We start from the raw sequence: 13,360 nt of genomic DNA on the forward strand, positions 1-13,360 counted from the left end.
TTTGTGTACGAAGTCATAACTACCAGCGCCCTCTCCTGGGAAGTGGTAGCCAGGGACTCTGAGGGACCATCACTATCTTAACTAGGAGGATTCAGTTATGTGGATATTGCTCCACTGGCAAACCTCCACCCCCCTTTTTTTAAAATTGGTACTGGGGATCGAACTCACGACCACATGCTTGCAAGGCAGGTGCTTATGCTGCTGAGCTAAATTTCCAGCCCCAAGCAATCCTTTTAGTAACCAGTATCAAAGTTACTGCTGTATTTGTTTTCTACTGAAGTCATGAACTCCATTTAGAATCTCTTTGCTGATCCCAAAAGGGTATCTGATGAAGAATAATTTTCAAAATGATACCATCCCTTTCTCTTTTATACTTCTCTCCTCTTTTTTCCTTTTTATACTTCCTAGTAGGAATTTTTGGGTCCCAAAGCTTGGATTGCCATTATTGTAAAAATTTATGAAGTCCCCTAATAATGACATAGAAAGCCTATATAACTTAAGTTTTATATGCATCGGTTGGAAAACAGTTATACATAAAGTAAAAGTTTTTAACTTTGTCAAAAATCATTGGTAGGTTACTTTTGAACACCTTTTTATGCCTTTATATGTACATGTGAAATGTTTTTTGTAAGTGGGTTCGTAGGATTTCTATCATTTTTTTCCTTTAATGTAGAACCCCCCAAACACTTGTTAACGTATTTGCTTTATTGGGGCTGGGGATTTAGCTCAGCAGGCATAAGTGCCTGCCTTGCAAGCAGGCAGTCATGAGTTCAATCCCCAGTACCGATAAACAGGAAAAAGACAAAAAAAAAAAATTTGCTTTATTTTATTAAACCATTATCATGGTTTCCTTAAGAACTTGTGTGAAGTGCTGTCATTCTTACATGTGTGTTAAATAGTTTTATAGAAATAGAAGAGCATGTGGGAATGAGAGAGGAGAAGAGACTTTTAACTTTGACTACCTCTAGTTGATTGTGAAACTGTGATGCCATTTTGTTGCAGCGTATCTGTAGCCATGAAGTGCCATCTTGCCCAATATGCCTCTATCCACCTACTGCAGCCAAGATAACCCGTTGTGGACACATTTTCTGCTGGGCATGCATCCTGCATTATCTTTCATTGAGTGAGAAGACCTGGAGTAAATGTCCCATCTGTTACAGTTCTGTGCATAAGAAGGATCTCAAGAGGTGAGACAGAGACAGCTACTAGGTTAGACCCCAGTCTGTGATCTTGATTTGCTTCATCTAAGTGTCTGTGTTACAGTGTTGTTGCCACAGAGTCACGCCAGTATGTCGTCGGTGATACCATTACGATGCAGCTGATGAAGAGAGAGAAAGGAGTATTGGTGGCCTTGCCCAAATCCAAGTGGATGAATGTAGACCATCCTATTCATCTGGGAGGTAAGTTCAGTTAAATTTTGGGACAGATAATCCTGAATACAGCTGTTAGTCTATTGAATATATCTCTGTAGTGTCAAATTTAGCCTTTGGACAAGGCTGAATTCTAGTGTATTCTAGCTAAGTTCTAGTGTGATCAAGTTAGTTAAGATTCCATTGGGTTAGAATGAAGTTTACAGGGGCTGGGGATTTAGCTCAGCGGCATAAGCACCTGCCTTGCAAGCAGGCAGTCATGAGTTCGATCCCTGGTACCGATAAAAAGGAAAAAGACCAAAAACAAAACAAAACAAAGAATGAAGTTTACAGAGTGTTTTAACTCCTGGTTTCAGGTTCGGTTCAGTTATACTTAATCTGTGTACCTTAATTTTTTCATTTTACCAGGTTTTGTTGAACATTGTCTTGCATCGTGTCCAGTCTTGGGGATTACACAGTCAGCCAGCCTTGCTACCTATCATAAAGGGCACAGCAGTCTAATAGAAGAGACAGTTACAGGCCATCAGGATATGAAGTGTTAATAAGTGCTTACAGTAGGGAAAGTGTGAGCTGTTAGATTCCCATTTTCCATGTGGTGTTGAGCATTTAATCAAAGTGATATTTAGTCTTTGAGGAAAAGAAATTTCTCAAATGATACTGAAACAATTGATGGTTTTTGCTGGAAACAGTATCTCATTTCATTCATAAACATTACTTCATGGTAGCTTGAACTAAAGGTAAAAAATTCAAATCTTTCAAATGTTTAAAAGAAAATATAGTTGCAATACTGGGATTTGAATTCGGGACCTTCACCCTGAGATATATCTCCAGTCCATTTTTAGAGATGAGGCTTTAAATGGTCTGGTATGAGTGGTGTCTTGGTTACTTTTCTCCTTGCTGAGACAAAATGCCTGATGCCCAAAGTTAAGAGAGGAAAGGTTTAACCTGGCTTACAGTTGTAGAGATTTCAGTCCAGAGCTGGCTGGCTCTAAGACAGGGTGTTGTGGCAGACAAGCATTGCAGAGGAGAAATAGTTCATGCTAGGCAGAAGGTAGCAAAGGAAACAAGGGACCTCAGCAGCCCTTTTCTGCCCTATTTGTACTCTATCTAGGCTATTGGGATTAGGATAGCATCAAACCAATTAGTGAACTGGTTTGATAAGAACATACCCTTACTCCCAGCATCACATACTCTAGATGTAGCCACTTCTGAAAAAGCTCCACCTATGACTGCCTGAGGCTTTGTGGGGGAGGAGTGTCTAGACAGAAACCATAACATGGATGTTTTAACCAGGCTAGGGCTATAGATACTATAAAAGGGAAGATTGAGATTGATAACTTTGATTTTACAAAAATGAAACTTACCTGACAAAAGTCCTTAAAGTTGACACATGTAAACTAGAGGAAGATTTATACATTTAAAATGAATAATTAACATCTAGAACATAGAGGTGTTCCATATGTTGAGATAGGTTTGTGAACAACAATATAGGAATCCAAGCAGCTAAATTGATAAATTTGGAATTTAATTACCCGACTCAGGACCACTTGTAAATAGACCCCCCTGGTTCAGGGTCCAAACAAGTGGCACTACACTGAAAAGTTAGAGTTTTTAAAACAGAGAATCACAAAAGACATCCTGTTGGAAACAGTTTAGCTCGAATCTTTCATTAATTTTCAGTTGATACCTGTATCCTGCTTCTTTGTTGAGCAGGTTAATTTTTCTCCTGTAGGTACAGCTCATTCTGCTTTTCTCATGGGACTTATACCCTGAGTAATTTTCCACTTTTCTGAGTCAAACACAGAGCACTAGTAAATGCAAGGCTCAAGATGACGTCAGTTATGTCAAGCCACAACAATGTAAAGTTAGTTAGCAACCTAGTAGAAGAATGAGCTAAGCATGTGACATAACATTTCCATATTTAAAAAAATCAGAGTAACTTCTTTATATGTAAAGAGATTTAGCTTGATTAAATGTTATGTAGGTCAAAATGTGCATCAGGTTGGCACTTTCCAATAAAAAAAAAATAACTAACACTGGGTTTTGTCAAAATTTGAGAAAGTAGCTAGGTGCTCTCAATCTTGGTGGGAGTAAATATATACAGTTTTTTGCATTTTGGTAGTATTTAAAGATCTGTGTAGTAGCCTGGCATGGTGATGCATACCTGTAATTCCAGCACTTGAGAAGCCCAGGCAGGAGAATTACCATGAGTTCAAAGCTATACTGAGCTACTTAATGAGATCCTGTCTCAAAAACTGAAAAATAAAAACCATGATCTGAATAGTTAACATTTATATGGAAATTATAAGGAAATAATTTATATCAAGTGACATGTGTAAGGATTTTTTGGTTGTTATAGTATATTGATGAGAAATTGGGAATAAGCTACCTAAATGTTCTCCAAAGGAGTTATTCTATCATTTTGTGGAATGTGAGATAGAAGGTAAGGATGGAATAGATCACTATATTATGAATTTTTTGAAGATGCCGGATATGCTGACATATCTCTAGTCCCAGCACTTAAGAGGCTGAGGTAGGAGTATCGCTGTGAGTTGGAGGCCAGCCTGGACTATACAGGGAGACCCTATCTCCAAAAGCCCCCCCCCCTTTTTAAGACAGTAAGCTGTAGAAAAAGATAAACATTTTATCATTAATGAAAATTTTTATATAATTATATGCATATAAGTGTAGAAAAAGATTTGAAGGATATGTATTCAAATTTATAAGTGGTCACCTCTTTGTCAGTACAGGATAAGGTTGAAAAATGTTTAGAGAATTTTAAGGCGGTCTCAAGGTAATGTTGTTTTAAACTTTGTTTAAAAAAATAATAATAACAAAATATGAGGGAAGGAAGTAAAGGAAATAAACCATCCATGAGCCTTTCACAAAACCAGAGGTGCCCAAAATGTTAACTGTAGACTTTATATATATACATTTTTCTGAGATTGGGATTAATTTTGTTAGTCTGATATCTGATTTTTTTTTTTTATATACAGTATAGGTATTTGGTACAGTATAGGTATTCTGTCACTAGGTATGACAGAACTGATAACAGCCCACAAAATTCTCTTTAATAAATATACTGTTGTGACTGGCTTTGGTGGAACATGCCCGTAATCCTAGCACTTAGAAGCCTAAGGCAGAAGGTTCACTGCAGATTCGAGGCTGGCCTGAACTATGTGATGAGACCCTATCTCAGAAAAAAATAAAAATTAAATATACCATTATGTAACCATCTAGTTTTAGACATAATTGATTAGTTTCAACTTTTCTGATATTACATAAGTATTGTAATTAACAAATGTTATATAATTAAATATTTGACTTTATTTAGACTGCTTGTATTGGGTTATAAACCTTTTAAGGCTATTATTATCTAAGAAGTTAGAGCACATACCCCTTTCTTGCTTTTTTTTTTTTGTCTTTTTGAGTCAGGATTTCGCTTATGCAGTCCGGACTGGCCTTGAGCTCACTTTGTAGCTCAGGCTGGTCTCAAACTGGCAACGATCCTCCTGCCTCAGCCTCCCAAGTGCTGGGATTATAGGTGTTTACCACCATGCCTGACTGTATATCTGATTTTCACTAGAAAAAAAGGCTGTGCGTGAGAAAGTTTTTTTTAGCCATACCATCACAGGCTTTGAGTGTTGTTGCATTTGTTTCATCTGCTGATTTTCTTGTAGATGAACAACACAGCCAGTACTCTAAGTTGCTGCTGGCCTCTAAGGAGCAGGTGCTGCATCGTGTTGTTCTGGAAGAGAAAGTTGCCCTGGAGCGGCAACTGGCAGAGGAGAAGCACACTCCTGAGTCCTGCTTTATTGAGGCAGCTATCCAGGAGCTCAAGGTGAGAGAAGATATGTTAGGAACTCAAAATGAGAGGTGCTGAATTTTTCAACTCTGTGTTGGGGAAAAGGGATACAAGGGGCATTTACTTGAACCTTTCATTGAAGCTTATATGCCTGGAATGGCTGGAAAATAATCAGTCTCCTGTTGGGTTTGTATGGTGATGGGAGGGAAGGGCTGCTTTAGGTTTAATCAGACTCTTTCTAGAGCAGAAAGGAAAAGATAAGAATGGTTTGAGTAGTTGTGGCAATGAAGTTTTCTTAGGTTAGATACCTTTTTAATTAAACAAGGTAAGTATTTTTTTGTTTTTGATTTTTTTTTTTTTTTTTTTTTTTGAGACAGAGCTGTATGTGGTTACACCTGGTCTCCATTGGTGACAGTCCTCCTGCCTCAGCCTCCTGAGTGCTGGGATTATAGATGTGTGCCACCACACTTGGCTAGAAGGCTAATTTCATGATCTTGGATTTTTGTTCAAAGTATTTTTTGTAATATTGTTAAGGTCAAAAATTCTAAGCAAAGAGGGCTGGGTTTAGCTCAGTGGTATAAGTGCCTGCTTGGCAAGTTTGAAGTCATGAGTTCAATCCCCAGCAAACCCCCCCCCCCCCCAATCTAAACAAAGTACTATCCTTTGTGAGTATCAGATGTTTTTGCTTCTGGTTTCCCACAGAGTAGGGATTGGTTTTTTTTTTTCTTTCTCAAGCACTTTAAGGAACCGGTCTTCCATTCTCAGGCCAAAGAGCAAGGCTTTTAAATACTAACTAAACCTTTTCCATCAAGTCTCCTTGTTTCAGTCTTTGGCACTTAACTTTTTCAAAGTGTTCTCTCTGGTGGCTTTAGACACGGGAAGAGGCTCTATCAGGATTGGCTGAAAGCAGGAAAGAGGTCCCCGGTGTCGTATCTGCTCTGGAACAACTGGTGCTGATGGCTCCCTTGGCGAAAGAGCCTGTTTTTCGACCCAGGAAGGTCAGTGTGCCCCATTACAGATTAGATTGCTGCCATTCCACAGCATTGAGCTAGTAGGCACCTTTATGAGATCTGAACTCTCTTGGGAGAAGAGAGGAGTTTGACTATTTCCTGTGTGTCTCCTATTTCTTGAGCTGTTAAATCCATGTACGTAAGAACTCAAACCTCAGAGGAGCTTTTGCCACATCAGTTTTGGAAAACAGGATGTATACTGTCTTTTGACCTTAAGTTTGTTCCAGCAGGGTGTGCTAGAATATCTGTCTGCCTTTGATGAAGAAACTGTGGAAGTTTGTTCTGTGGACTCTCCTCGCCCTCTTGCTCTCCCTCTAGTAGAGGAAGAGGAAGTAGTGTCTGAACCGGAGCCAGAGGGTTTGTCAGAGACCTGTGATGACTCGGAGTTAGCAGATGACAATCTTGGTGAGGGGACCATTTGTATTGAGACCAGCCAGCAGGAACCTGTCACTAAACCTGGCTTCACACACCTGAGCAGCTCACCTTGTTACTACTTTTACCAAGGTGAGGGCCCCTGAGAAGGAGGGCTGGGTTCCCACAATGCTCGATCTGACGGGGAGGGTCGTAGTACCTTTCAGCATGGGCAGGGAGAGGCAGGCCTAGCCATGCTGAGGGCTGCCTGAGACTGTTGTGTGATAGAGCCTTTGTCTTCAGCGGAGGACGGGCAGCACATGTTCCTGCACCCCATCAACGTGCGCTGCCTTGTGCGAGAGTATGGCAGCCTGGAGCAGAGTCCAGAGAAGATCTCAGCAACCGTGGTAGAGATTGCTGGGTACTCCATGTCTGAGGTAAGGATCTGCCTTTAAAAGAGGATGATTAGGGAGCAGCATTAACCTAATCTCCACAGGGTAGGTCTAGCCAACATAAATCCATAATCCTGTGAATATTTGTGTATATGATATCAGAGCTCAAACTCAGAGCCTTGCACATGATAATGTGCTTGGCAAGTGTTCTACCTCTGAGCTATATCTCTAACTCTATTTTTTAAAAAATTTATTATTTCTTTGGTACTGGGAATTGAACTCAACACCTTTGCAATGAGTTATTTCTCCAGACTTTTATTTATTTTTTTAATTTCTCTTTTTAGACAGTCTAGCTAAAGTTGCCCAAGCTAGCTGGGCTTGAATCTGTGATTCTTCTGCGTTGGCCTCCCAGAGTACTGGGATTATACAGTGTACTACTGTGCCTGGTACTCTTGTCTATTTTTAAGTCTGCTTTTGTTGGTGATGATGCTGTGAATTTTTAGAACAGTTACATGGTTTTCTTTTCTGTGTCAGAGTTCTTGTAAATCGGTTTCTACTACCCCCCTGCATGTTATTTTTATTCTTATAGTTTTGGAGAGATAGGTATCCTCTCCTTTCAATCATGACAAAGCTTATTTTGTTTTTCTTTCTCCTTATCTTTAAGTTTCCAAAAAGTCTGAAGTCCTATGACGCTTTAAGCTAGGCTACATAGGCTTGAAGTACATTTTTAGCATAGCAGTTATCTGAATTATGGTCTGATAATTTACACATGAGAACTCTGGGCCTTTGGGGATTATCCCTATATTCACAAGTGTGCTGTAAGCCTCACTGAGTACTATGGACTTTCCATCAAACATACTCAGAAAAAGTATAGAAAAGAAATGTAAACTTGAATTGATGAGCTTTTTTTTTTTTTTTTTTTTTTTACTGTTTCAGGCCAAACTTGTTTCAGTGGAGAAACCTGATTTTTAATGGTTGTCAGTGGTTCCCTTCCTTTGTTCCCTTCTCTTTGTCCCTCCCCTGACATCTTCCCTGTTCTCTCCCCTCGGTTGCAGTGAATTTTAAATCCCAGGCGTGTCTGAATGTATGTACACTGTTGGAAATCTGGGTTGGGACCCTGTGCTCAAGAATTAGGCCTTGCCTTAGTTGTGTATGGTCTCTTTTCCAATGTAGGATGTTCGACAGCGTCACAGGTATCTCTCTCATTTGCCACTCACCTGTGAGTTCAGCCTCTGTGAACTGGCTCTGCAGCCTCCTGTGGTCTCTAAGGAAACCCTAGAGATGTTTTCAGGTGAGAAAGCCTGTTTCAGTACTCTTTACAGTGGAATTCAAAGACACTTGGGGAAACCTGGTATGAGAAGAGATGGAAGGAATAGTATGTATTGTGAGTCCATACCTCCCAAAACTCTCCATTTGTCTGGTCCAGGCAGACCCAAGAGTGTGGCCTTAGCTACTATGAGATGGGAAGATTTACTGGCCAGGTAGGTGGTCGGGGTCTGCTTTCTCACAGCTTGACCAACCCACAGATGACATTGAGAAGCGGAAGCGTCAGCGCCAGAAGAAGGCTCGGGAGGAACGCCGCCGAGAACGCAGGATTGAGATGGAGGAGAACAAGAAACAGGGCAAGTGTAAGTTCATTAACTGTCATCTATGAGCCTGCTGTGAGTCACTGTATGGAGCCTTCATGTCCAGGTATAGGAGCCAGACTGCTTCATGCTTAGTTTTGCCATTTGTTTTCTACTGTGAGTCATGGGAGTGCCTCAAAAGGCACTCTCTTGATTGAGAGTTTAAGGAGTTCATATGGGTTCAAAGTATGCAATAATACATAGAAAAGAAGAAGATGGACTTCGTCCTGGCATAGTCAGTGACAAAAATCTGTTCAGGGAAGGGAATGGGAGCGCTGCTAAAAGTGCCCAGGGCAGTCGGTCATTCCCTATTGTGTTCAATCTGTTCACTCTGTGGATCGAACATAGTCCCTGGAGTGTGTGCATCCTTGCTAGGGAAAGAGCTTAGCTGTAAGTACATATGTGAGCTTCCAACACTGTGTAGCCACTTGGCACGTGTTCATTAAAGATACATTGCAGAATGACAGTTATTACAAATTTGGGTGTAAAGCTTCTGTTTGCATCTTCTAGGTTCTCGAGTATGTACATATTGATTGTCCTCAGCTTTTGGAAAAAATTTGAGGAATTGTATAAATGGCTTGCCATTACTGTCCTTTTTTTTGCAGATCCAGAAGTCCACATTCCCCTGGAGAATCTACAGCAGTTTCCTGCCTTCAATTCATATACCTGCTCTTCTGATTCTGCTTTGGGTCCTACCAGCACTGAGGGCCATGGGTCCCTCTCCCTTTCTACTCTTAGCAGAAGTCCAGGTTCTCATGCAGGTAAATAGTTGAGGTTTAATGAATTCAGCCATTGAAATACCTAAAGTAAAACCTCAGTGTCTACATTACAACTCTGACCTGTTGGACGTAGTATGATTTTGTGGCAAATAATCTTACTCTGGGTAGTTCTAAGCTGCATCAAATTCTTGTTGTTTGAGTTCCTTCTCACATTGGTTGTGCTGATTTCTCTTTTTTTTTTTTTTTGTTGGGGGTGGTGGGGAGGTACTAGGGATCTAACTTAACACCTCATGCTTGCCAGGCACATGCTTGTGCCACTGAGCTAAATCCCCGGCCCCTGTGCTGATTTCTTACACCCAGTCAGCTTCTCAAAACTTCAGGATAGCTCATTAGGAATATAGGAAACCTACATTCTTCCTTGTGCTCAGCTGTCTTATTCCTAGTTTTTAGACTTGTGATATTTCCCCTGCATACTTGAGTGTCTTTGTATGTGTCTCTTTATCGTGGTAGTATTTATAGTAGCAAAAAAGAAATGACCTACACAACTTACTAGTAAGGAAATGGCTACATTAGTATTGATGCTATGGAATAATTTACATTTATTGAAGAGGGAAATCACTCTGTGAACTAGTGGAAAGATAAAAAGGAAGTTGTAGGAAAAAAAAATCATTGTGAGTGGGGGACTACAAAACAATACTTTTTGTTGTGGGTTTATATAAGTGTATAGAATACCAGACAGGTTGTTCAAAGAACCTTGGCGCTTTTGCTTCCCCTTTAAAAAAAAAAAGTATATGTATGTATACGTGTATGTATGTATGTATGTATGTGTGTGTGTGTGTGTGTGTGTATACACACACACATTTATGTATTTCTATATTTGTATGTTTTATACTTTTATAGAGAAAATGTATTATAGTGATACATGCATTATAATGTCATGAAATGAAACACTAGCTAAGCCGGGTATGGTGTTGTATGAATTCTGGGAGGCTGGGGCAGAAGAATCCTAAATTGGAGCCTAGGCTGGGCAGCTTGTGACTTAGCCAGATTCTGTCTCAAAATAAAAAAGAACCTGGGATGTAGCTCAGTGAGAAGGTCCTGGGTCCAACCCCTAGTACGGCAAAAGGAAAAAACCACAGCATTATTCGCTATGATTCTAGAGAGCTGTTTTCTGACCATCTGACATATTTTGATACTTCAGACTTCTCAAGGTGAGTGTGATCATGCACTCACTCCTGTAATCTCAGCTTACTAGAGAGGTAGATGTGGGGGAAATGTGAGTTAAGATCAACCTAAGCAATTTAGCGAGATCTTGTCTCAAAAGAAAAGACTGAGTTTGTCAGGCATTTTTAAGAATGTGTCAGAGATCAGAATATTTAACACGCTTGGCGACCTCGTGATCATATGCCTGTGATTTCACAGATTGGGAACAGGAGACTAAGGTAGGAATTAGTGGCAGGAACTGCGTCTAGACTCTAGTTCTTGAGTACTATACAACCACAGTGCTCTTACACTTAGAAGGGAGCTGCTGTATGAAAAAATGTGGTAGATCATCAGATAATATTACTTGTGGTATAAAGGCCATTTTCCCCCCATACTAGCTTTTCTGAAAGTATGGACTTTTAATGTATTTAGGCAGGAGCAACTGGGTGGTCCTAGGAATAACACTAAACAGCCCCAGATGTGTATGGAGGGGTCTGTTACTGGTAGAAGACCAGAAGACCAGCCCGCTCTTGTTCAGTGATGCCCAGAGCAGTGCATAGACTGATCTGTGAGCAGTGTTCAACTCTAGATGAGAAAATGTAAAGAGGAGTGTTAAACCTAGGAAGAATCTTTATGCTGCATTAGTTTTTGTGTTTCTTAAACCCTAATTGAATACTCCTTGATCATACACATCTGCTGGCTGGAACGTAAAAGCTGACATGATTTTTATCTTTTCCTTGGAGCTTTTCCAGCTGTATGAAACAAGTCCCCGTAACAGTATTTACTTTCCATGATGGAAAGTGTAGCATTTCTTTCTTTTTTTAACTGGTATGGGGGATTGAACTCACGACCATGTGCTTGCAAGTCAGGCGCTTATGCCGCTGAGCTAAATCCCCAGCCCTGAAAGTGTAGCATTTCATAAGAAAAGCTTTACATTTGTTGTGAGACTAGCTTCCACTGTGACTCTTTGTGCTACTATAACTATGAAGTTGTTTTTTCTTTCTTCATGGAACACTGATGTTAAAAGGTGATATTTTTAAAAAAGTGATATTCATGGCAGAATTGGTTGGATTAAGGTTTACGGTGGAGTAAGAATATTGGCAATTATCCAGACCTGATTTAGGGTTCATCTTTCTTATTAAAAGGACAGAAGCTCTTTGGAACTTTATTCATATAATCAGGTCTCTGGTTTCCTTTCAGACTTTCTGCTGACCCCTCTGTCACCCACTGCCAGTCAGGGCAGTCCCTCATTCTGCGTGGGGAGTCTGGAAGAAGACTCTCCCTTCCCTTCCTTTGCCCAGGTAAATACTTTGCTTGTGAAGCAGCCCAAAGATATTTTAGCATAAACTCACCTGCTTATTTTTACACTATATTCTTGTAAATTAGGCACTGTTGTAGGAGCTAGGAATACATTAGTTTTAACTGGTCCCAGGTTCTGGGAGCTCTCATTCAGGTTTCTCGTTCAGGAAGAGAAGGGTTGTCTTGGTTATGTATAACCAGCCTAAGCAGCATCCTTAGGGAGTGAGGTGGGGAAAACATTAAGCTAGTGAGACTTAATATTAGACCACTATATTAGTCTCTCCAAATAACAAACATACATTCAGCATTTATGCCTTTAGACTTCTGAGGAAGGTGGATGGATAGCTTGAGAATTGCCTCTGTAAGAAGTCAGTCTTCTGTAGGATTAGTTTGGAATAATTGCCTTAAAAGTTCGTTAGGGGTTGGGGATTTAGCTCAGTGGCATAAGCGCCTGCCTTGCAAGTGTGCGGTCGTGAGTTCAATCCCTGGTACCGATAAAAAAGTTCTTTAGTTAGGTCTGATAAGCCCATTAGCCCATCTTAAGTTGAAAATGTACTTGAATACTTCTAACCCGCTGAACATGATCACTTAGTCTAGCCCACCTTAAACATCCTCAGAACATTTAAATTAGCATATAATTGGGCAGAATCATCTATAACACAAAACCTATTTTACTGTAGTATGTTGGATTGCTCATGTAATTTTATTGACTACATATCAAAACTGAAAAACAGAAAAGGTGGATACATTTTTGCACTATTGTAAAGTTGAGCCATTCTAAGTTGGGAACTATCTGTAGTTGACATGGATTTTTCTCATGTAAAAATGGTAGTTAGGACTGAAAAACAAACTTTTATAAAAATATATAAAATGTATAAAATACATTAATAATGTATTTTATAATAATGTATAAAAATGGTAGGACTGAAAAATAAACGAAATAATTTGATGGCAGTTCTGGTAGTTAATTACTGTACTTCAGAACTGAAAAGAGTAATGCCAAATACTTAAATTTTAAAATCAGATTTTATTGCCATGGTTTTTCCTTCAGCTTTATTTTGAAAAACTCCAAATTTAAAGAGTTCAAAAAATAGTACTATGAACATTCATACATTTCACCTGGATTCACCAATTTGTACTGTTTGCTATATGCCTTTTATTTTGTATACAAAGTTTCAGACACAGTGGCACTGCACTACTGAGTACTTAGGAGCTACATATCAAATGAAATCATTCTCTAGCCTGAGGATAATACCCTGCATGAGTGAGGCACAGGTCCAGTTTCCCAGCACCACAGAACAAAACAAAAATTACACCTAAGAAATTCAGCTGCCAGAATATCCAATGTAGTACACATTTTTGTTTCCTTATTTGTCTGTGTACTTAGTTTATATATGTGTGTGTATATATATATAAAAAATATACGTAAAATCAAATTACTTATTTAGTTGTCACATCTGTTCGGCTTCCTTGGTTTACAACAGTTCTCTGGTCTCTCCCCTTTCTCAAGTAGATATTTTTGAAGCATACAGGCCTGTCATTTTATGAAAGATTTCATAGTGTGGTACAGTTTGGATCTGTCTCAC

The 13,360-nt window shown here is 39.6% G+C and overlaps 1 protein-coding gene across 3 annotated transcripts in view; it reads left to right on the plus strand.

The window, feature by feature from the left end:
• Rnf10 (ring finger protein 10) overlaps nucleotides 1-13,360 on the plus strand; it is a 41,077-nt gene that overhangs the window by 23,819 nt on the left and 3,898 nt on the right. For all 3 annotated transcript variants that reach the window (XR_010039678.1, XM_063225768.1, XM_003478459.5), the window contains exons 5-14: nucleotides 1,003-1,187; nucleotides 1,264-1,400; nucleotides 5,051-5,211; nucleotides 6,048-6,173; nucleotides 6,416-6,689; nucleotides 6,840-6,973; nucleotides 8,102-8,219; nucleotides 8,455-8,556; nucleotides 9,159-9,314; nucleotides 11,676-11,776. Coding sequence is in view for 2 of the 3 variants with exons in the window: in XM_063225768.1 (XP_063081838.1) it covers nucleotides 1,003-1,187; nucleotides 1,264-1,400; nucleotides 5,051-5,211; nucleotides 6,048-6,173; nucleotides 6,416-6,689; nucleotides 6,840-6,973; nucleotides 8,102-8,219; nucleotides 8,455-8,556; nucleotides 9,159-9,314; nucleotides 11,676-11,776 (1,494 nt within the window). In the remaining variant the exon portion in view is untranslated. The remainder of the gene's footprint in view (nucleotides 1-1,002; nucleotides 1,188-1,263; nucleotides 1,401-5,050; nucleotides 5,212-6,047; nucleotides 6,174-6,415; nucleotides 6,690-6,839; nucleotides 6,974-8,101; nucleotides 8,220-8,454; nucleotides 8,557-9,158; nucleotides 9,315-11,675; nucleotides 11,777-13,360) is intronic.

This window comes from Cavia porcellus, unplaced genomic scaffold (assembly GCF_034190915.1).
Source record: "Cavia porcellus strain 051 isolate PalLab524CR breed Dunkin Hartley unplaced genomic scaffold, mCavPor4.1 scaffold_16, whole genome shotgun sequence".
In the NCBI taxonomy this organism is placed as follows: Eukaryota; Metazoa; Chordata; class Mammalia; order Rodentia; family Caviidae; genus Cavia; species Cavia porcellus.